Source organism: Chroicocephalus ridibundus, chromosome 1 (assembly GCF_963924245.1).
Source record: "Chroicocephalus ridibundus chromosome 1, bChrRid1.1, whole genome shotgun sequence".
NCBI lineage: Eukaryota > Metazoa > Chordata > Aves > Charadriiformes > Laridae > Chroicocephalus > Chroicocephalus ridibundus.
Genome location: NC_086284.1, coordinates 27,305,403 through 27,329,211, shown reverse-complemented (window position 1 = coordinate 27,329,211; position 23,809 = coordinate 27,305,403). Strand labels below are relative to the sequence as shown.

Here is a 23,809-nt window from a genome sequence, read left to right as displayed (position 1 = left end):
CTTGCTGCTTTTTGAGGGCCTGGGGCCAATTATCCCCATCAATTAGCACCAATTAGCAGCAGCTCTGCAGGTAGGATAAAGGCAGGGCAGGGAGACTACAGGAGCTGATGATGGTCATGGAGGGCTTTGTCTATTCCCCCTTTGGCACCTACCAGAGCTTCAGGGGCGGCCTCAGCCGCGGCCGGGACCCGGGGGTGAAGCAGCCCAGCTGGAAGCAGAGCAAGGGCGGCGGCATCAGCCCCTTCCTCAGCGGCCCCCTCAGCCCGCTGCCCTCCGACTACCTGGACAGCTACCGGCGGGCCCAGCTGCAGGCCCTGCTCTCCCAGATGAACCCCGGCCTGATGCCGCGGCTGCGCCGGGCCGACACTAAGGAGGCGGGGGTGCAGGTGAACCTGCGGGCCGAGGCGGCCGTGCAGTGCTCGCTGGGGCCGCGCACCCTGCCCCTCGGCCGCCCCCTCAGCCCCGCCGCCCTCCGCGCCCACGGACGCCCCGCCCTCTACTCCCCCGTGCCGGCCCGCCGCCGCCTCTTCACCCTGCCCGAGGTCGCGGCACCCCGGGAGAAAGAGGAGGTGTCTGAAACGGTCCCCCAGGAGCAGAAGACGGAGGATGGCGGCGGAGAGCAGCAGGACAGCCGGGCGGAGACTGCCCTGCCGAGCGAGGCGACAGTGGAGACACCGGGGGAGGGGGCGGCGGCGGCCCCCAGACGGCGGGCTGCCTTCCAGGTGCGGGGCCTGAGGAGAGGCCGGGACCTGGTGGAGCCCGTGGTGGGCGAAGAAGGGTGAAGCGGGTTGGGGAGAAGATGATCATGAAGATGATGAGAGGGCTGGAGCACCTCTGCTGTCAACACAGGCTGAGAGAGTTGGGGTTGTTCAGCCTGGAGAAGAGAATGCTCTGGAGAGACCTCATAGCAGCTGCTGGAGGAGCTACAGGAAAGCTGGAGAGGGACTTTTTAGAAGGGCATGTAGTGATAGGATGAGGGGTAATGGTTTTAAACTGAAAGAGGGTAGATTTAGATTAGATATTAGGAAGAAAACTTTCATTATGAGGGTGGTGAGACACTGGCACAGGCTGCCCACAGAAGCTGTGGATGCCCCATCCCTGGAAGTGTTCAAGGCCAGGCTGGATGGGGCTTTGAGCAGCCTGGTCTAGTGGGAGGTGTCCCTGCCCATGGCAGGGGGGTTGGAACTGGATGATCTTTAAGGTCCCTTCCAACCCTTCCCATTTTATGAAATCTGCTCTTGAGCAGCAGAAGGCACAGCAGTTCCCACCCTGGGTTCCCCCTCAGGTCTGCACACCCCCCAGCCCTCGGTCGGTGTTGCCCAGGCTGTTACCCAGCAGGGGTGGAAAGCATGAGGGAGCTGGGCTGGGTGTGCGTGTGGTGCTGGAGCTCGCTCAGTGACCTCTCTCTCTGCAGTTTCTGGAGCAGAAGTATGGCTATTTCCACTGTAAAGACTGCAAGACCAGATGGGAGAGCGCGTATGTGTGGTGCATTTCTGGAAGCAACAAGGTAGTTAACCAAGTAATTTCTTGCTCCTGAGATTTGTAAGAATGGCACCAAATCTGTGACAAATTGGGTGTTTTGGCACAAGTTTAGGTACCTGTACTGAACACCCCAAGCAAGTCCGTGTAGTAACTGAGAACTTGCTTTTTTCAGGTGTACTTCAAGCAGCTCTGTCGCAAATGCCAAAAGGGCTTCAATCCCTATCGAGTGGAAGCAATCCAGTGCCAGGTAAGTTACAGATTTCTGTATCCTGGTAAGACTGCTGGGGTTTGTCATATACTCTAATAGTTTACAGCTGCTGAATTTGATACTGACTTTATCTGGAAGGAAACTTGCTTTCATCCAAGTACTAGGAAGTGTTATTTGGGAAAGGTGTAATGGGATATGGCTCCCTCCCCCTGCAGATGGCTTACATGAATGGCTGTTCATACAGTGTTATGCTGAGCTACACATAGGGTAGTGTGTTGTGCTTCTAGGTGAGAAGGCTCTTGCTGCTTAACTCCACAGGGTTTTTACCACAAGAGCTCTTAAGTGTATCAGCCCAAATGTGTTGCTAAGATTAAGGAAAACTAAATGTCAGTCTAATGTGAAGTGAGCACCTTTGATCTACTACTAATAAAATGTCTTGTTTCTTAAGACCTGTTCAAAGACTCGTTGTTCCTGCCCTCAGAAGAAAAGACACATTGATCTCAAGAGACCTCATCGCCAAGAACTCTGTGGCCGCTGCAAAGGCAAGAGGCTGTCCTGTGATAACACCTACAGCTTCAAATACATTGTCTGAGCCGATTGTCCTCTTCTGTTCTGTGCTTTGCACTTTGTCAGTCTCCTGCAATGTTTTGACTTTAGGCTTTTGACCTGGCATTGGATAATGGATGAAGACTTTTGTAGTATTTATAAATTACATAGCTTCGTTGTATGTAGGCTGCAAATAAAAAAACAATAAAAGTTTGCAATAGTTTGTTACCCCTTAGTTTCATCTTGCTGAGATGAAAGAGGAAAGTATATCTGGAAGGAAACAACCTATTTGATTTCCTAAAGAAAATAAGTTTTGTTTTAAACCTGTCTTTAGGGAATGCTAAGATTGAAACTGCAATAGTAAGTTTTTCATTCAGTCACTGAAACTGAACTAGTGTGGCAGATGCAAATGTTCTGGAGCATAAAGTCTGGGGTAAATGTGTCTGCAAGTGTCTCTTCCTACTGCCTCTGTCAAATGAATAAAAAAAAGTCAAAGGAGTTTGATAATCAAAGACTATGTCTGTAAGATATGAGGGGAGAAGTGATTTGCATGTTTTCCAAGCGAGGAGGGGAAAAAACTCTTGAGCTGGGGGGTATCTGTGGTGGGAGTGTAACAAATTCTCCAGAGTTGGTGTGTCCCAAAAGACATAGGATGAGTCCTTCTGCCCTTGATTCAAATACAGGCTTGCGCCTCAGCAGCTTTCCAGTCATGTAAGGTATCTCCAGGGTGGGTGGCTTAAATATAACTGAAGGGAGTAACTGAATGTGCTTTCATGGAGACAAAACGCAGAGGAATCCTAATGAAAGTACTGGTGGTGTAGCAGCACAGTGGGGCATTGCTGCAGTTTGCATTGTCCTAAGACTTCAGCAAGGCTTCCTGGGGAACGTATTGATTTCCACTCTACGTGAAGTTTAGAAGTGATGCAAAAAAAAGCTAGATGGTTCCATTGTGGGTTTTGTTGTGTCTGTGAAGAATCAGAATGCTTCAGGGCGGAAGGAACTTCTGGGGGTCTTCATACTTAGTGGAGGACCAATTGAATCAAATTGCTCAAGGTAGTTGTTAGAGGATTGTACTCTACCTGCAGGTCAGTAACAAGTGGTGTACAACAGGTGGTCTATCCTGGCACCTCTCCTATTATCAGTGACCTGGAAGAGGCAACAGAGTGTGCTTGTCAAGTCTGTAGGTGACACCAAGCTCGGGGGACCAGCCAATACAGCTGAGGGCAGTGCTGCCATTTGGAGAGATGTCAGCTGACTGGAGGGATGGTCCAACAGGAGCCTTGTGATACTCAGCAGGGACAAGAGGAAACTCCTACCCCTGGATGGGGAGAACCCTTTGCCTGGCTGTGGGGCAGCTCACCAGAGAGTGCCCTTGGGGTTTGGTTGGCCGTGAGCTGGCTGTGGAGCCAGCAGTGGGCCCTGGCAGCAGAAGTTGTGGATGCCCCATCCCTGAAGTGTTCAAGGCCAGGCTGGATGAAGCTCTGAGCAACCCGGTCTAGTGGGAGGTGTCCCTGCCCATGGCAGGGGGTTGGAACTAGATGATCTTTAATGTCCCTTCCAACCCAAACCATTCTATGATTTTATCCTTGAATGTTTTCAAGACCCAACTGGATAAAGGCCTGAGTAACCTGATCTGATCTCATGGCTGACCCTGCTTCAAAGTGGAGATTGGACTAGATGACCTCCTTAGGTCCCTTCCAACCTGAATTTTCCTGTGATTCTGTGACCCGTAAAATATGCATGATTTTGCCAAGTGATAGAGCAGATCTCAGCTTTTACCAGCCACTACAATTTTTGCAGACCACAGTGTGCATTACAGTGGGATTATTTTACAATTACAATTGTAATTGTAATCCCAATTACAGTGTGGATTATTTTACTCAGAAAAATATCTGTGTGATTTTCCTTGCAACTATTTTGTCCTGCAGCTGCAATTGTGCTGCAGAGCTCTGCGGACTGCAAAATCGGAAAACCTGTAAAAGAAGTCAATTCCACCCCTTTTGTGCATCAATACAAGTATTTTTCAAGATCCATGGAAAAATTGTGCAAGCATTTTGAAAACCAAAACGGGGTGAAGGGGAGAGGGCTTTTGCGGATTCTCAGAGCCGAGGCTGATAGGGCAGGCTGGACAGCTCTTCTTTTACCTTGAGCATGAGAAAAAACCCCCACCCCACCAAAACCCAACGCTGGAACAAACAGGACCGTTACTGACGTTTTTAACAAACCTTCACCTCCACTTTGGATTTTTTTTTTCAGTAATGAAACTGCTTTAGTCAATGTACTCTTCCTGGTTGAGTTATAACTACACAGAATCATAGAATGGTTCAGGTTGGAAGGGACCTTAAAGATCAGCTAGTTCCAACCCCCTGCCATGGGCAGGGACACCTCCCACTAGACCAGGCTGCTCAGAGCCCCATCCAGCCGGGCCTTGAACGCTTCCAGGGATGGGGCTTCCACCACATCAAAGTGTGACAAGTGACAAAAAAAAAAAGTCCTTAAATTTGTCACTGGTTTCTTTCAGTGTAATGAACGGTTTCACCATAAATGATGAAAAAGGTGTCTTTTGGGGGCTGTTGATCGTGGGCACCATCCGCATGAGTATAGATTCAGCCAAGAACAGTCTTCACAACAAGAACATACTCTGTTGCGATTATATATGACTTATATTTTAGTTAAATGGATGTACTGATCCAAATATCAACCAAAGTTACTTCACAAAAACGGTAAGTGTATTTACAGAGTGAATAAGTTACATAGTTGTCAGAATAAAAGTGTCTCAGATGTGCAACAGATTTACATGCATACATTTAACACTGGACAGCAGTTAAATGTAAGAAAAAAACCCATACAGGTATGACTTTTATATATACATTACAAATAAAATAAGACATCTCTTTAAAGAAACTTAACATGAGAACTTGCATTTCACGTTAATATTTTTACTTTTTATACTCAAAATTTATATTAAATAAAAATATGCATGCATAACAGTTCCAAAGATTTGACTCTGTGATGGGACTTTCTCCTACAAAATGGCAAGTTAAATTAGATCAACCATCCTTTAATAGTATAAATATATTCATAAAAGCAACCCTCTAGTAAAAAGCAGCCAAGGTCCTTTAAAAAAAAAAAAAAAAAGAAGAAAATCTACCAAGACCGTTCATGATGCTTGGGGGCCTAAGAACAGACCTCTGCAATATGATCCAGTACCTTCAGAGACAGTAGCCTAGTAACATTAGGAAATGTACTTCATAGCAGCTCGTTGTTTTAAGATACAGTAATCATACTCAAATTACAGTGTACATTAAACTGTAGTCCATTTACAATTTGTTTCATATACACAGGCTCTCAGCTTTTGACCAACAAGTTTGCGAGATTCTGTGGCCAGCTTCATTCTGCCCATCTTTCACTCAACCAAACAAGAGAAAAAAGGAAAAAATGTACAAGTTGTTTTTTTTTTTTTAACAAAAAATATTATTTCGTGAAGGAAACATTGCACTTTTGCCAACCTAAAATTAATTTGCTATAAAGGAAGTATTGTTCAGTGTAGTAGGCTTTGGTATGCAATGGAAGTCACTTCTTCAGTAGTGAGTTGCAGTTGCTCAGTGAAATGCTAATTGATTTTTGTGCAACAGAGAACAAAGGATGTTGTCCCAGATGCTCTATGCTACCTTTGTCCTTACAGTATTGCTACACATTTGAAGTTCAGCCCATATCTTTTTAGAAGAAATCCTAAACGTAACAAGAGTGAGTACAGTTTGACCAAACCTTTGTAAGGCTGAGAAGACATCGAGCCACCTCACTCCAACAGGGCAGCACTCCCAGCTTGAAAGAGGACACAAGAGTCCTGTCAGAGACTTGTGCCGGAAATGCTGGAGTCTGGAAGAAAAGTATTGATGACCCGGTAACTCTGAGCTCTGCGAATCATGTCGCGGATCTCTATATTCAGTTCCATTAATTTGGTACAGATTTCCGTCAGGCTCTGGTTGGAGCCCACCAGTGCATAGGTGCCCGTCTGACCCAAGGTTTGGTGCCGGAAGTAAATGTTCAGTAGTGTCTGGACTTCATCGTCAGAGCTACTTCCAAAGATATCATTGGGCCACAAAATCCTGCAATCAAACAGGAAAAGAATGTGCGTATCATTATGGGTTTATTAGCACAGACGGAAACGAGGTGGTAAGAGAGCTCTGAAAGGAGAACTGACTCGCACACGCTGGTAAGCCAAAAGCAGCTCACTGTTCTACACTACTCATTTGTTATTCAGACTCTGGTGTCAGGCACTGAAAGCACATAAAAGTGCAATTCCTATTGTCTAAAAAAACAACTTAAGAAAACTCATTCAAATAAGTGGAAGTGAAACTGGGCTGAATGTTAGCTGATGCCAGTGACATGCACCTGTAAGGAATTAGCTCTATAAAAAGCTTCTTAAGAGCCTCACACAAGTACTTTCGATCTATGCAATGTAATTAAGCACCTTAATTGTGGCAAGCATACATGTTTGTATAACTGATTTGGTATCTTTACTTGTGGCACACCCCTGCAAAAGTTAACAATATCAATGCCCCCAGGTACCTTGTCGAAACATAGTAAATTAATTATGCTGACTCAGCACATCACATTTAGTATAAAGTTAGGAAAATAATAAATGCATACTTTTCTAATAACATGGAAGTCTAATAAGAGCCATGTAGCAAAACTTGCCTGCATTCTCTTATTTGTCGGACGGCTTTAACAAGTTCATTGTTTTTCAAACACTCCAGCATGGACTGAATAGCTGCTTCCGTAGAATTGAATGTGGGCTCAGATTCCGTTGTCAGAGGCTCAGCTGCGATGGCAGCAGTAGCATCCTTAAGATTTTTCTTCAGCTCACTCAGTTCCCTTGACATATTCAACAGCTGTTGCAAGGAGAAAGAGGAGAGATGGGTATCTTCATTCTCCATAGGCACCAAAGGGAATAGGTATTTAAGTCTGTTCTTACGACTACACTGGATGTACACGTTATGGAAAAGACCCCATTTTAACACAAGGACTTTTCTTGATCCCCGTGCTCTGCACAATACAGGGAAAACACAAACCACAGATTTTTAAGCTTTGTGCTTCCGTTAACCCTATGCTGCATTTTTGGCTTGCTAAAATCCAAAAGCTCATCTAAACAATCTTTTATTTTTCACCCCTGCTACTTTTTTCATATCATAGTGGAAAAGTTTAAGAAAACATACACTTCTCCTAGCAGTGATGTTGTTATTTATTTACAAAACACATGCAGGATCTGATATGATTAACAGATGGACAGGAACTGTATAACCCTTTGTCAGGCTGAAAAGTTAACGTGGCACAAGACTCATAAGTAATTCACAAGTGAACAGTTCATTTCTAAAGATTTACCTTTTCATGCTCATACATGATAAAAATAACCACCGTCACATGAACTAACAATGGAACTTCCTTGAAATAATAGCTTATGGCTCCAGCAAAAGATGCACATTTCATGGTGAAACAGCTATTCCTCATATTACTGTTCCCCAGTTTCACTGGCTGCATTATTTATAACCATGTAACAAAATAGTAACTGTGAAATACAGTTACAGAAATTAATTATCTTATGAGGAACACAAAATATTTCTAAAATGTAGACTAAGGCTAGATGCCTGCTGTCCTCTCTTCTCTTAGAAGTGAACAGCCCAGTCACATTACGAGCCAGCCTTCAGAACAGTTCCTTAAGGTACAGCAAGTATTCAAACACTTTGTACTACTACAGCCCGTGGGATAAAACAAACCATTTCCATTTATAAAGAATCTCTAAACTACTAGAATCTGTCATAAAATACATTTCATAGCTTTAATTTTTTTTTCAGCTACGAGCAAAGTACCATAACTTCTTCCCCTCAATAGTTTAAAATATATACATCTTACCAGGAGAAAAATATGGATGGAATGGCAAGTTAAATCTTTCCTTAAATGATGATAATTCAAGTTAAAGTGGTGACCTCAAAGATATTACATATTTTATGCAATTGCTGAAAATAAACTTGACTAAGAGTATTGTTCTTGTGAATTGCTTTTTAAAGTAAGATACATAGATTTATCTAAAAACAAAAGGCTATTTGAGTCAAAAGCCATAATGTACTTTGTCAAAAATATTTAAAGAACAAAGCTTATAAAAATCACAGACTTACAACACTGAGGTTTTTAGTTAATTATATTTTTAAAATAGAGTTAATACTCTTTGGAATCATTAAACTGGTTTAGATTTGTTTATCGAGAGAACAAGATCAGGCAGTACACTTGCAGTCAAAATATAAAGTAGTTCTACACTACACACCTCCGCCTGCTCAGGTACGAGCGGATGCAAAACCCTCTCAGGTACGAGAGGACGCCGTTTGTCAAAAACTGCTGCTGATGTTTCTAGTATAATGCACGTGCAATGGAGACAGTTTATGTGGCTGGAAATTACAATACATTCTTCCAGCAAAAACCTTAATTTTGCATCCATATTAAGATTAATTTACCAATTTTTTTTTTTTATTGTCATGCTAACAAATGCTCCCGGTCTAAGTGTCTCCACAAATTTCAGATAAAATCAGAAATAAGATTTTATCTCTTTATTTATTTCTTATCAGATCAGATCAGAAAGGATGTTTTCTGTATGTGTGAAGAAGGCTCATTTCCCCTAAAAATTAAGGCCTCAATTAAAATAAAAATAAAAATAAATCACTGGCAGATGTTCACACAGTGTGAGCCCTCCCTATATGTAAAGTGTGTGAGTGAAATTAAGATTTCGTATGTCATTCTAGTTTGTTACCACTGACTGAAATGAATTTTGAAGGCTGAATGTGCAAAAGATCCCCGTCTCTGAAAGTACAGTAACTTACAAAAAATAAGCATCTTGACTATATTTTAATGCAGATGCTGGTGTATTGAAGGGTTTTTTTTGCAGACTTATATTCAGGGTGGAATAGTGTAATCCTCGGTGCAAGTCCGGAGAAAGAAAAATAAGAACAAGACAGTTAAGTGGTATTTTCAGTGTAAGGCTTTGTAGTTTGTTACATACCTCTGGCATGGAACTGACTTCGTGCACTTGTCCGATAAGTTTACAGTAGGACTGAAAAAGCAACAGCAGCTGGAAATGCAGTTTATATAATCTCTGACACAGTTCCAATTGCTAAAGAAAGATTTGTAGGAGAAGAAGTAATTAATAAAGATCAGTAAGTTGGGGTAATTTTCAATAACTCATAAAACATACTGAGATAGTTCAGTTCTCAAAAAACATTTTACTGAAGTATAATCATGTACTATTTCAGAAAACAAGTAGTGTTCTTTCTTCTTCAGGTAAGTCATATACGACATTGAAAATCAAAATGATGATGGCTAGCTCTCATGTAGCACGTGTCAGCAACAGTCTCAAAGCAGTTTGTGTGGATTAGCTTCACTGTCTCCAGTTTAAAGCTGGAAAGCAGAGGCAGAATATGGGGGAAATTACTTTGCTGCATAGAACATAAAACTCTTTAAAACTTCAGAAGTGGTCAAAGACCTCTTCTGGGAGGATGAAAATCCAAGACAGAAGCAATGAAGTAGTTGCTCAAGAGGGTCAAAGCTCCTGCCTGCTTCTCTGAGGAGAGAGGAAGAGGAGCAATAAATCCAGCCAGGAGGAGGAAGGAGGAAATGCCAGCTCTGCAACTTACACCTCAGCTCATGGATTTTCTACCATCTTAGAGAAACCATACAACAGATGAACAGAGCTTAACGTGTAAGTGGACATCTGGCTTCTACAGTTTATTCTCCCAGATTAAGTAGATATTGTTCTATGAATATTAACTTGTTTCTTCCAGTGTAACGCGCAGCACCACACAGAGGGTGTCAGAGACACTGAAATAACACGCAATGGGCATGTCTGCCAGAGAAGTCAAGTTAATATGCTTATGGTCCTGGTATCTGTGTGCCTGTCAGGAGGGGGAATCTCATAGTTCCACAGCTGGATCATGGTGGGGAGGGGAGGAATATTTAATCTTTGGCAAATAACGGAAGAAGTGAAAATTCTGTAAGTAAAGTCAGGAGGCCTTCTGACCCTTTGGCAGGAAAGCCTCACAGATGTCAAATCATATTTGATTTGTCTTCTTTTACAGACACAGTGACCAAGGGTGGGCTCAGTGATCCTTCCATTTGCTCTGAGGAACTAGAGCAGAGTTTCATGCCAAACGTGGCAGAAAAGAAGCAGCAGCTATTAACATCTTTGCTTCCTTGAAGCACTTCATACGTGCTTGGCTACTAGCATGTACTTCAGCTATTTGCTGAATTGCGGTCTGTGCAAATGCCAGCAAAAATACTAATAAAAAGTACTTTTTAGACATTGTACACGTTAATTTGACTGAAGTGTTTATTTACATACGGTTCACTATTTAAGTGCCAAGGTTTTTATTAATAAGGCAAAATTAGAACTGTATCCTTAGTGTTCCAGTTCCCAAAATTTCTGTACCAGCCAGAGAAGACTGAGGTCAAAAGAGAGGTTCTTTGGCAAATTTCAGCTTTGTTCATGAGGGAGGGGTGGACACCACCTACCCATCTATGAACAATTAGCCAAGGGCACTCTAAAACCAGTCTCCTTCTGAAGGATGTTTATGGAGGAGAGTGGGAGCAGGAGGAGGGCGCCAGGCCAGCTCGGGTCGGGTTCGTTCTGCTGAAGGCCAGGCAGACGGGGCTGCTCACACCTCAGCGTTGGTCTGCCACAGCAGCAGAGCTCAGCGCTGTACATTTGCCTGCTCCGAGCTCTGGGCTGTTATGGATAATCCGTTTCTGGTATTTTAGTCGGTATGTTTAATGTTTGCTACTGGTGAGCAGGGTCTGAGTGTTCCTGCCCCCAGTGGAAGGGAGGAATCCCACCAGATCTGGTATGTCAGCAAAGACCCACAGGAGCTGAAGGAAGGCACAACAGATCCGCAGTGGGGAAAAATGGGAGGGAATGGATGTGCGACCTGCTAGGACAGAACTGACTTGTGGGCAGGGACAAAACCTATTGGTGGCCAAGAGAATGAAGAGGTAGGGCATGAGGGATGCTGCCGGTTAAATAAACCTGCCCAGAGGCCGTTCTCTGTAAGAGAGGCCATGGAGCACTGCCAAGCTTACACCTGTGTGGCTAACCATTCTCCTCCCAAAATAAAGAGTGACTGTTTAGATACAGCATCCTGGAAATGGCTCTGGCTCCCGTCTTCTCTCAAACCATGCTGGGGCATGTGAGGGGCTGGCTGGTGCCCCAGCCATGGAAGGTGCTACCCCTTCAGCCCTAACGCCAGCCCTGGCACACACGCCTGCTCCCTGGTCCTGCTTAGTTCACCAGCAGGGACACAGCCCGAGGTTCTCCAGTAGGGATCAAATTCACTCCATTCAAATTTTGGAGAACTGGCAACACTATGTAGCAGTTAAACACACATATACTTGAAGTAGTCAGGGAGTTAAAAATTAATTGAAAACCAGACACGGCATAACATAATTAAGAAAAAATAATCTCGTGATAGTTTGGCATGTAACAGACAATTTTTTATAGTCCTTGGAGAGCAATGATTCTGTTTCACCTTTCTGGCTGCTAACCTGAATGAAGACAAACTAAGGTCAAATTGAAGACTCAAGTTTGACTCGCTCAGTATTTGGTTACCATATCAAGCAACTCTCTTTTTGCTCTTCCTAAATAAGTATTAGAAACCATAGTGGTGAAACTATTCATCAACATATAAACAAAAGCATTTTGAAACATAACTCTCAAGTATAAATTGTAGTTTTTCATTAGGACAAATTGAAACGTATGAATTTTAAAATAATAAAAAACAAAACTTCCACTCCAGCATATTATATCCATTCAAAGGCTTGCTTTTTTAAAAATTATGTAAATGACCATTTAAAACAGCATATGAAGGTGTCAGAATTTTGGTACTGTATTTTTAGATTTCACAAAACACACCTTAGTAAATTATTTTAGTCACTGCATGTAGAACCACGTATTCTACAGGGAAATTATAACGAAAAAAGAAAACATGCTTAGAAGTAAAACAGTAAAACTGGGGTGTATTAGCCCATCTACAGATGGACAAAGAATATGAAAGAACTTCAACTTACTGCAAGAGATTCCATTTGCTACACAGCAAGCATGGCACAGGAGAAAAGGAAAGGAAAGAAAGTATAGTGTCAGTGTAATGCATGCAACAGGAAGCACAGCCCATCTTTAATAGCATCACTTGTCAGCAGAATTAGCAATGCTTGCCTCAACCTGACAACTGGTTGGAAATATCACATACAACATGCACAGCATTCTTAATAAAAATCAAGCTACCATTCTAATGGTAAAATACAGTCTAAATATCCTCCGTTAGATCTTCAGGTTTATTAGTTTTGATTTATCCCACTCAGTAGCTTAGGAACTTACAGTGAAATTGTGTTAGAAAACTCTTGGAATAATACTTCTATTTAAATTTGCTTTCTTTGTTATTAAAAAGAGCTCATATTGTAAAGTAATCAAACAATTAGGCAGGGTTTTCAAGTGATGAACAGAACCAAATTTTGTTATTTATAAATACTTCTACTTTTGGTTGTAATAGATTTGACAAAATTTCCAGCATAAGCTTTGTGACTGCTGGGTTTATTACTTGGCACATTACAATGGAAACATTTTGCATATAACTTTTAAGTTATGACTATCATAAGAAAAAAAAAAAAATCCATGGAAAATGCCAGTTTGGTTTCAACTACATGGCAATGCCACAAGTTCAGACAGCTTTGTATTCCTTCCTCTCACCGGGAATGATTCACTGATTCGTAATTCTGGAGCTACTAAAATGTCAGTGTAAGTCCTGTTGCAACAGTAATAAAAATTCTAATCGACCTGCATTAGCATTTCAAAGATGAGGGGACTTATTTTTGTCGTCAGAAAAAAGCGTTCCTCTTTTCTTTGCCAAGAACTAACATTTGCACTCTGTGCGCTGTTAATGCAGCTTTCCTTATTACAGGTATATTACGTTCTCAAGACATTTTAGATGAACAGAGTCATCATGTAAATGCTGTAATTAACAAACACAGTGACATCTGCCCAGTTACAGCCTGATGTCAGTGCATATACACACAGTGTAATAATCATTTGGAATTCTTATTAAAATTATTTACCTTACCATCAATACAAAGGCAGAAAACACAGAAATGTGAAATAATGCTAACTTGGTATAGCCGAAGAAAGTATTTCAGTCTGGCTTCTTTCCATAGGCCTTACTGTTAAAAAATGTATGAAAAGTATTGTCCCAAATCCTGCACTACTGTTTTATAAAGCCATGACAAGCTAAGCTTTAAGCTCTTGCGATGTTTAATTTTATGCCTTTAACATCAGTTTGAATAGTTTTTTTCTTCTATTTAGTACTCTTGAAAAAAAAACCCCTTTGTATCTTGGCTTCCATGCAGTTCACGTAAATTAAGCTTTGTAAAGCTAAATTCAAGATAAGAAGAGGACAAGAGTAGACAGATAACTGCGCTCTAGTAAATTCACAGGTGTGCTGGCTTGTGTTTTTCAAATCTGTCTTAATGTTCTCTGAAGATTAGCATGCCACCAAGTTTCATTTGAACTTTCAAAAATACTGGAATCCGCATATAATTTCTAATTTGCCATGGAATTTACTTTAAAGAAGAGGGGGGTGTAGGGAAAGCAGCAAATAAGTGAATTCCATGGTCTTTTTTTACAGAAAAAAAACTGTCTTCTCTGTACTGCTTCCAAAACCAGGGCAAGCCAAAAAAAGGGGTGGGGAAGGGGTTTCACATTACATAAAAAACCCTTCTTCTTCACTGAAAGAAAATAGACCACATACAAAATCTCCCTAAACCACTGATGCTCAACTCCCTATTGCTCTACAATTTCATGATCGTAACTTATCTTCCTCTCTCCTTCAGCATAAAATGAAATATTCCTTGGAAGTTGAAAAGACACTAATTATTGGACTAAGTGACGATTCTTTTAGTCCCCTGCAGCAAGGGCTCAGGTGGAATGATCCTAGCCTTCACTCTTCCCAGTTCTAGTTTAATTCCTAGAGTAAGGGAAGTGGTGTTTTAGATTAGTTGAAAGACACTACACAATCAGTGCTTTTGGCAGCTGAAAATACCAAATGTTTAGAGTATTTGGATCACTTGCGCAGTCCCTTAGGCAGCTGGTAAATGCTGCACCTCAGAAGGACACACCCCCTAGCAGCACCACTTTGATTTAGTTTTTTATTGAGACAGATAATTACTGTTCTGTACTATTAGCAGACCAGGAAGATAGCAAAGCACTAATCTTTAGATCACCAGCCTTCTTGCTTTTTTTCAAGGAATCATTTTTACATACTGAAAAGAGATGAGAGTTACACAGTTATTTCTTAAGACATTAGCACTTTGATGGCAACACAGTCTTCAGTCATTTAATGGCACAAGAGAGACCCATCGTAATGAAATAACTGCTGTGTGCATGGGTTATTATTTGCAAGTGCATTTTATTAAGGTATTCTATTTGATTTGACATGCCGGCAGACAAAAGCTTTTCCCACAATCTAGGAAAGTGAGTATTTATACAAATTTGTGTATATATCAGAGAGAAAAAGAGAGATAGAGCATACGCTGTGCATTCTGCAATATCCACTGGACTTGAAGGATAGTGGAAACTATTCTGGTCTGGAGAAATCTAAAACACAGCTGTGTTCCCCCTTTAGAAAAGCTGCCTATCTCCTATCTGGGCTAATTTTACCTCAATGTCAATCCATTGATCTGCCAAACGGCAGTCAGTTAATTGATTATTAGGAATTTCTAACTTAACAATGAGACTCACTGTGCCTTGAGCTTTACTGTAACTCAACTCAACTCCAGATGACTATGGTTCCAGGAGGTACACCTCCAGTCTTATTGGTGACCTAAAGTAATTGAACCTTTAGCCACAGGGAAACTCAAAGCAACAGGTACATTCTGAATTTTTTGGACAAATTTTCATGAGGTGCAGCATGTTTTAAATATCCATTAAGAGTCTGAGTTTGCAAAGCCCACATCCATTTGCTTGTGGTGAGCTTTGGGATGAGCAAGGTTTAAGAAAAGTGTATACTGACTTTGGATTTACAGATTAAACTGAATGTCTCAGTAGGAGATAAATACTTACTGGAATTAGCAGTACTAATTGACAAGAAAAATAGTATCTACCATGTATCTCTTTTCCAGAAAAACAAACAAACCAACCCAGTCTTTGATTAGGTTAAAAATATCCCTGTTTATGAAGGTTGAAGAATGTTCTGATAGCTGTAATCTAAGACTGTTACACCTGGACAGACAGCACAATAGTACGTGCAGTTATCTTTTGTCTATAAATTGACTCCTACGTCCTTGAGACTCTGCTGCTCAATGTAGCATCAAGGCTTGCAAATCACAGACACACCCAAATCATGCAATCTGTTGCAAGAATAAGTGGGGGAAAGACATTCTGGGACATGAAACTTTTACCCAATTTCAGAAAAGTTGCTAGCTCTAGCAGCTGACCTAGACAACTTCTATTTCAAGCTTCTTTAATATCAGAATAAGCAACTTTTGCCTTTGCCCTTGCCCATTTTCAGTAACAATGGTCAACGAATCACGTGTACTTATTTTGAAATGAGATCTGATCAGAGAAATTGGTGACAAGTTAATTACCAGCATCAGCAGGCATTTGTGATGCAACCACTTGTGCTAATGCTGAATTTGGTCTCATGTCTGTCTCGTCTGTAGAGGGGACTGTTTTCACATCAAGCGTTTTACTATGTGAGGAGTTCTGAGAAGCTAAGATTTCTGCCTTCTGTAGAGCAAGGTATTGCTTTTTCTTCCTTCCAATTATTCCTGAACTTTTTCCAGAAGTAGCCTGGTTTTGTGCTTAGCTAAGCAATTTTTTTAGACCGGAAGTTTTCAGCAGGATTTCAGGCCCTAGTCTAATTCTCAATGAGTTTAAGAGCTCAGGCAGGTTCCCTTGGGACGACCACTGTAAGACAGAATTTTTTTCCTGCAATTATCAGATTCTTTAGCGCTTCAGTTTGAGGGAGAAGAGGAGAAGAAAGATAAGAAAACAACTACTTGCCAGTCTAGGAGTAATTTTTTTTGTCACTTCCTAATCACATATTCTCAGTTTCCCCGGACTCTTCCTACCATTACACTTTCGTTGAATAAACAGATTGTTCCTTCAGGAAGAGCTGCTTCAATTGACAGGTAAATGAGAAGAGGAAGAAAAAAATATGCCTGTTGATCAAAGACCTATCATCCGGTTAACTTCTAAGGAATAATGCATTTTGGGCTGAAGGAACAATGCTGGGGAGAAACCAGGGATTCCTGAAGGAGTAAGAAACCTTTCTTCTTAGTCTGTTCAATACACAGTAAAAACACTAACCCTGGCTTCACAAAACACAAATTTAATTCTGAAATAGAGAACTCCTGGTTAAAAAAACCCCACACAAGTGGAACATGGCATTTATTAACTTTTAGATGCATTTAGGCCAGCTACATGAGCTCAGTTCACAGTTTATTCCTTCTCCTCAGCATTCTTTCTCTACCTTTTCAAAAAACTAACAAAGCAGATGATCAGCAAGTTGTGTGACCCTCCATCCCATTCTATGGGTTTCCTAAAGCGGGATGAAGAGGATAAATTAAGCTGTATACAGCAAGGCATGTATACTTCAGGCTACAGTCTGAAGTCACTGTTCAGGGTGTTGCGCATCAGTGGGAAGAGAAAGCCCATGCACGTTCCAATAGTTACGCCTCCCAAGGTATACTTTATCTCCCTCTCCTGATGTACTTGCACAGATCACAGGTCTCTCTTTTTTAGATTTCAGGATAGCTTACTTATTTAAATGCATCGGAAGTTGTCTGTAACTTTTGCTGGTGGCAATGCCAGGTGGGGGAAGATTGAACAGTTTTCCCACTGCCTGTGATTGCAGCCAGAGGATTTATTAGCAAATTAGATTTGCTAATAAGGTCAAGGAAGCCAAAATGCAGGGGTGGCAAGGATTTTGGATTCTTGGGAAATGGCATAAAAAAAATAAAAATCAAGGGAGTTCAAGGACAGGAAGATAAATACATAGAGATGGGAAAGAGAGGTTAAGACAAAACCAGGAGAAAATAAAGTGAATTGGGGGAGAAGACAGACAAACTGAAACCAACATAAGAATAAAACAAGGTTTTTGAAAAAAATGGTTACAACAGGCAACTGCGTGTTCTGAAAATGTCATCATTATCTTTTACAAGGTATAATACATGAAAAGAGATGTCACTTTTTTCTACATGCTGTTGGTGCTTCCTGATTTTTGCTAATTCTCTCTAGCTCCTTCTTTTTCCCATCTCTTAATTTTTTTTCCTCCAAAAGCGAAAACCCCCACAAAATAACATTTTTCAACTCACTCTACACCACTAAGATACCAGCTATTTCCTATACTTATTATATCAAATAACAGGAATGCCTGCTGACAGTGCTGATTTCTGAAAAGATTGATTTCTTAACTGGAATCAACACACTAAATATATATATATATATATGTACATACGCGTGTAAAACTTTTGTTCAAAAGCAATAAAGAGATATTTTGCTTTAGCTATGAATTCTTATCTACAGCATAAATTATTTCACTGGCCATCTTACGGTCATTATTTCGTAACTGCTAATCTAAGTGTACTTCAACCAGGCAAGTCTCGCTGTTGGGCAGACAGAGTCTGTAACAGCTGTAGATAAAATGGGTGTAATGTGGAAGCACAGTCCACCAAGCGTGATTTTCAGAGCCACTGCGCTGTGGGAAACTGCTGCTGCAACGTCTTTCTAAAAGGGAGAGCACACCCAACTCAGGCAGGGTTAGTTCTGCTTCCTCATCTAGACTAGGAAGGCAGAAGTATTGCCTCTGAATACTTCCCATTTCCTGTGGCCAGGACTGAGGCAACAACAATACCTTCAAGCCTTAAGTGTGAAAACTGGATTATGCCCAAACCCAGCAGAGAGACAAGGAGGAAGTACAGCAGGCTCTTGTGGGTCCGAGAACAAGATATATCACACATGTCACTTTCCAGCAGAGAAATTACACTGCTCATTCATTACCTTCTCTTCTGAGTCCCCTGGCTGGCAGGTAATAACTCCATCTCGTGAGCCCCCAGCAAACGTTGCTTTGCAGTTTGCAAGCCACTGTTTTCAGAGAGAAATTAAAATAAGATATGAATAAGGCCTATAGTTTGATTTGAAGAAAGGTAAGCAGTGTTTTAGTTTCACAGCACAGCGTGTAAACAAATAAAAATTTGCAATTGCACTTTTTATTCACACAGACTGTGACAATTTGCCTTGATTGTAATTTAAAAAGCGCAGTCTTGATTTCTGTTAGTATTTGAATCTCATAAACCAAGAAAATGAATTAATTACTGAATAGGAGAGAAACCTGGAATATTAAAGATGCCAATGTCTCTAAAATAAGGGATACAACTATTTTTTTAGTTCTGGTTCACATGTTCAGGAAGAAACATTTAATGTATCAGCATCTGAAACATGTTTTTCTACTGAATAAATAGATGTGAGCGTATTTGCAGTCTTTTGACATAGCATAAGTACACACAGGTACAAAACCAAGAACATAACATAATCCAGCATACCGAGAGTGTTGCTTCTTTCCTGTTATTGTACGTGTCCAGGTACTCCTGCAGTTCTAAAACACTGAACTTCAGCTTTTCAAGAAGGCCACAGGAGAGCAGCTGGAGAAATGAAATCAAAAGGGCTAGTAAATGTCACTATAGAAGAACAAAAATGTTATCAGAGTAGAAAGTATAGGAAAGACCTTGCGAAAGAATACTTAGATTTACAGATACTAATACTGAAAAATATTTCTATTTATGCAAAAATATACATAAACAGAATACTATACTGAAAACTCAATAGCAAAGGTTGCACCTATGATAATGTGGAATTGAAATTGTGTTCTGTTTATACCAGCTTTGTAGAAGACTTCCCTAAAATAACATACTGCACAAAGCTTAACTAGTTAATCTCCACAGCTGTCTGATGGCCGAAGGCACAGCTCCTGCACAGTCACAGCAGTGGCCCCAAGATTACACTTTGCAAGTTCCGACCTCTGTACTTCTGCGTGAGGCCACACTGTCCTGATATTGCCGGATCAACATGGGCCAGAATGTAAACAATGGGAAGGGCCATCTCATTCATTCCCTAATATATATTTTTATCATCCAGCTCACATCACAGTTGATTCAAATGAAACCACTAAACGATCTTTCATGCTGAACTACGTAAAAACCAGCTTTTTTCCATTTGCAGAGCCAACTGCATCCAGTAGGCACTTTTTTATATTGGTTTTTGGCACACAGGCACAACACATCATAACTATTCTATGAGTCTATGTTGCCTGTCTGCCAGTACTTACCTAATAAAATAATATGGAAAATTAATAGAAATATGTTTAAGAACAAGAAATAAAAATTAGAGATAGGAGGTGAGTACCTTTTTGACATATCTGTTCAGGAGTTGCTCAAAAGTGAAACAGCCAGTAAAGTAACACACCGCAATGCAGCACATGCCTTTTGAAAGGAATATACTCACTGTTTCTGCATCTACAAAAAGGGTGGGACATTCTGAACACGATGTTAACATCTGAGAAGACCTCACAAACTTGGAGCCTATTCCTCGCAGGTTGTCTCCCAAGTAACTAGCTGCATCGCAGGTTAGGAAGCAGAATCTTTTCTGAATATTCTGGAAAGCAAAATACAATTTATTATGTTCTTTCCTCAAGCACAAGCTTCTTTCGTTTGTAAACAAATGGCATGATTTTTTTTTCTTTGCACAATAACATGTGCAAAAGACACCATTTCCCTGTGGAGAACTGAACATCTGCTCAAGGATACTGAGTAATAGTTATTATGCTGGAGACAGTGTACAGCTGGGCAGCTGTGAAACAAATTACAGAATTCATAATAATCTACTCCTGAAACACATTATTTCTTGTAAAGATGATTCAATCTTTATAAAGCCTTTTACCCACAGGTAGCTTTTTTTTTTCTTGGCTATACAGAGTTAACAGAGCTGATCACCACATTACTTTTTTCTGCCCATTCCGGGCATTGTTTTGTTAGTGTTCCATGTCAAGTGGCTAATCAGATAATATAATGGACATCCTAATGCCAAACAGCAGCATGGAAAATCAGAAAAAACCCTTTTGTTTTCCCCTGTGGGAAAAACCTTCTTACTAAAACTTTTCTGCTGCTTGGGAGGACTCCAAAATACTGCACTGCATCCGGGAATTATTCTTCTCAGAAAAATTTTTTGGTCTTCTGAGTCCTAAACCAATTTAGTCTTCCAGTAAAATACTACTGCTGGTACTTTATTTTCAGTGACTAATATATAAAGTGAAGAACAAATAAAAATAATATTTTAGTCTTGCAGGAGCTGAAATGATATTGATAAATAGACAGCAGATTTCACTGCCAAAATACATCTCACTGAGGCCAACTGCTCAGCAGGTGGGAGTAACATGAACATATTTTTAAAAATAAAAGTATGCAACATTTTTATATGATTAATTCCATGTTACCATAGGCATTTCTCTGAGGAATGTAGGTTAGGATCTGTATTGCAGTAAGCATGCCCAAATACCAATTTGGATGACAGATGGAGGTATTTAAAAGATGGGTAGACATAGTGGTTAGAGATATAGTTTAGTGGTGGTTTTTGTCAGAGTTAGGTTGAAGGTTGGATGATCTGAAAGGTCCCTTCCCACCTAGGCAATTCCATGATTCTATAGCCTGTTACTGCTCCTACACCAGAGCACTGAAGTTAAGTACCTAAACTCAGGTGAGCTGAGTTCAGACTTTCTTAATAATGGAAGCTGTTGGATTGAATGACTTTTTTCAAAAAAGCTACATAAGCCCTCACATTGTAGGTAGGGTGTACATTGGCAATAATCTATAAAATGGTTAAAGAGAAGCTTCCTCTACAGACCAATTTCATAACAGCTTATTTGTGAATCTCTCTCTGAAGCATCTGAACTGTCCATCTGAACACAGTTAAGATTGGATAGACTCATATTTGTCTCACTATATGTTTCTACCATCTTATTTCAACACAGAAACAAAGTGCTATACATGTCATTCAGCACATGGCTCAGATTCTCTGCTGCACTGACTCTGTAGTAGAGGCAGGGGCTCTTACTAATTACCACCAAACCAGGTAAATGATTATTTTTCTGAGAAACTAGCAGAATCATCTGAATCTCAGAACTTGGAGACAGCTGGAGAGGGACTTTTTACAAGGGTGGGTAGCGATAGGATGAGGGGCAATGGCTTCAGGCTGAAAGAGGGTAGATTTAGATTGGATATCAGGAAAAAATTTTTCACTATGAGGGTGTTGAGACCCTGGAACAGGTTGCCCAGAGAAGCTGTGGATGCCCCACCCCTGGAAGTGTTCTGGACCAGGCTGGATGGGGCTTTGAGCAACCTGTCTAGCGGGAGGTGTCCCTGCCCATGGCAGGGCGTTGGAACTGGATGATCTTTAATATCCCTTCAAACTCCAAGCATTCTATGATTCTATGATTCTATCAGTGAACTAGAAATAATTAAGAGGAAAGCCAAAGAATCACAATGGAGAGAAATAGCTACTAAGAATTGCTACTGAAAAGACTGATGTGTTTAATGCCTTCTTTTGACTTATTGCTCCCAGAAAGGGCATCTGTACAGGTAACAAAGAGACATCTATGAAAACTCAGGTGAGAACAGAGCTTGCTACTAAGGGCTTGGATATTTTTACATCTTTGCAGATTAGGAAAGTTCACGCCATGACAGTTATAATGCTGGCTGAAGAGGTGGCGGAGCCATAACAAATATATTTGAAAACTCACAGAACACAGGGTGTGTAAAAAACTTGAGGAAAGTTCTTATCTCAAAAAACCACAAGAGCAAAAGAATTAAACACAAAGTCCAAGAAATGGGGGAACAGATAAGAAATGAGTAAAAGGCAGTACAGATTTGGTCAGAACAAATCATATTAAACTATTTAATTTTCATGAAAGGCTAAAATATTCTATTAGGAGGAGGTGCAATTGATAAGTTATATGTTAACTCATTTACTATCTTAGAAGTAAGGTAGAGAAATCCGGTCTAGAGGTAACTAGTGTGCAAAACCATATTCAGCAGTTAATTATCAGCAGCTCACTGTCCAATTGGAAAGATAAATTGAGCAGAATTCCACTGGGGACTGTCTCAGGCACTAACCAAGTCCTTAATGAAAATACTGAATAATGGAATATGCAATATGCTTATTAAATGCATGGATGAGTGAGCTGCAGGTGCTGCAAACTCCGTGGAAGCCAGGATTAGAATTCAGACTGGTCTTCATAAACCGAAGAAGCGGTGCAGAGAAAAGAAAGAAGGACAAGGTTGCACACCTAGAATGAAACAGTCCACAGAGCACATTCAGGATGGTGAATAACCAGGAAGGCAAAATTTTATAGAACAAGATCTGCATACTAGATTGGGTTACAAGTGGAAAATAATTAATGTATTCTACTGTACAACAGTTAGCAGAGAGAAATTTTTAAACAGGAATACCTTCTATAAAAGAGGTAATCCTCTTATAGTCAATACTGGTAAGAACTTAGGCTGAAATACAGAACCCGTTCTTGCTTTTCATGTAATACACAGACTAACTGAAGAGAGCCCATAGCAACAGTGAGAACTTTAGAAAATATGACTTATGGAGAAGGTTGAAAGAACTAAGGTTAAATAAGAGAAGTTTGGGGTAGCTGAAGCCGTGGTAATGGTCTTCAAATTTAAGCAGCAACTGCAAAGAAAAGAAGAAGTACCACCGTGTATAGAACAAGAAGCCATGGACACAAAACACAGAAAATTAAGTTTTCAAGTGATAAGGAGAGTTAAGCATTGGACTGCATTGCCTAGGAATGTTGCGAAGTTCCACCTTAGCCTAAAGTTTAAGAACAGCCTAGATAAAAAAGTTAAAAAACATTTGACCAGAATGAAAGTTATAGTTCATCCTGTCCTGGGCAAGATCAGGAACATGAACTCTTCAGGTCCCTTCCAGCATACATCTACTCATGTATTTGAACAGTTCTAGCTTATTTTATGGAAATAAATTCCTCAAAGCATTTCAGTCATGGCTTCATCCAAAGCTGACCAGTCTACTGTTTAGATTCAAGAAAACATATTCTTCCTCTACTGCTTTCCTTTTCAGATGTTCAACAATCCATCTACAGCTAAGAAGATAACAGTCTTGAACAGTGTTTTAAAGTAGTAAAATGTGAAACAGCAAGAGACTGTACTTTGGTATCTATGTATAGTACTTCACTAAATATATTTATTTTGCAATTACATGGACTAGCAGTTCTATAATAAGTTATCATCTCAGCTATGTCCTTCTGGGTGCAGATCACAGTGGCTGAAATCTTTCAAGCAAGGTCTGAATGCAGTATATATTTTATAAAATGGGACTACTGTGACTAATAATGCCAACTGCCAGCATATTATGAATAGGTATATGCCTGCATATAGTTGCTGTGCATTGTGTCAATGTAAATAATAACA

General features: G+C 40.6%; 2 protein-coding genes across 6 annotated transcripts in view; one reads left to right on the top strand and one right to left on the bottom strand.

Moving 5' to 3' along the window:
- Positions 1-2,455, top strand: ZAR1L (zygote arrest 1 like). Its single transcript, XM_063340614.1, has 4 exons — positions 1-722; positions 1,415-1,507; positions 1,655-1,729; positions 2,139-2,455. The coding sequence occupies exons 1-4, from the start codon at positions 108-110 to the stop codon at positions 2,280-2,282; spliced, it is 927 nt and encodes a 308-aa protein (XP_063196684.1). The 5' UTR covers positions 1-107; the 3' UTR covers positions 2,283-2,455.
- A 2,425-nt stretch (positions 2,456-4,880) lies between these two features.
- FRY (FRY microtubule binding protein) overlaps positions 4,881-23,809 on the bottom strand; it is a 250,230-nt gene continuing 231,301 nt past the window's right edge. For 4 of the 5 annotated variants that reach the window (XM_063332373.1, XM_063332364.1, XM_063332338.1 and 1 more), the window contains 7 exons: positions 19,821-19,970; positions 18,863-18,961; positions 18,321-18,404; positions 12,341-12,358; positions 9,288-9,398; positions 6,938-7,131; positions 4,881-6,345 (listed from right to left, as the gene is read on the bottom strand). In XM_063332373.1, coding sequence (XP_063188443.1) covers positions 6,087-6,345; positions 6,938-7,131; positions 9,288-9,398; positions 12,341-12,358; positions 18,321-18,404; positions 18,863-18,961; positions 19,821-19,970 — 915 coding nt within the window. In that variant the 3' untranslated portion in view covers positions 4,881-6,086. The remainder of the gene's footprint in view (positions 6,346-6,937; positions 7,132-9,287; positions 9,399-12,340; positions 12,359-18,320; positions 18,405-18,862; positions 18,962-19,820; positions 19,971-23,809) is intronic. The other variant, XM_063332356.1, reaches the window with a different exon arrangement.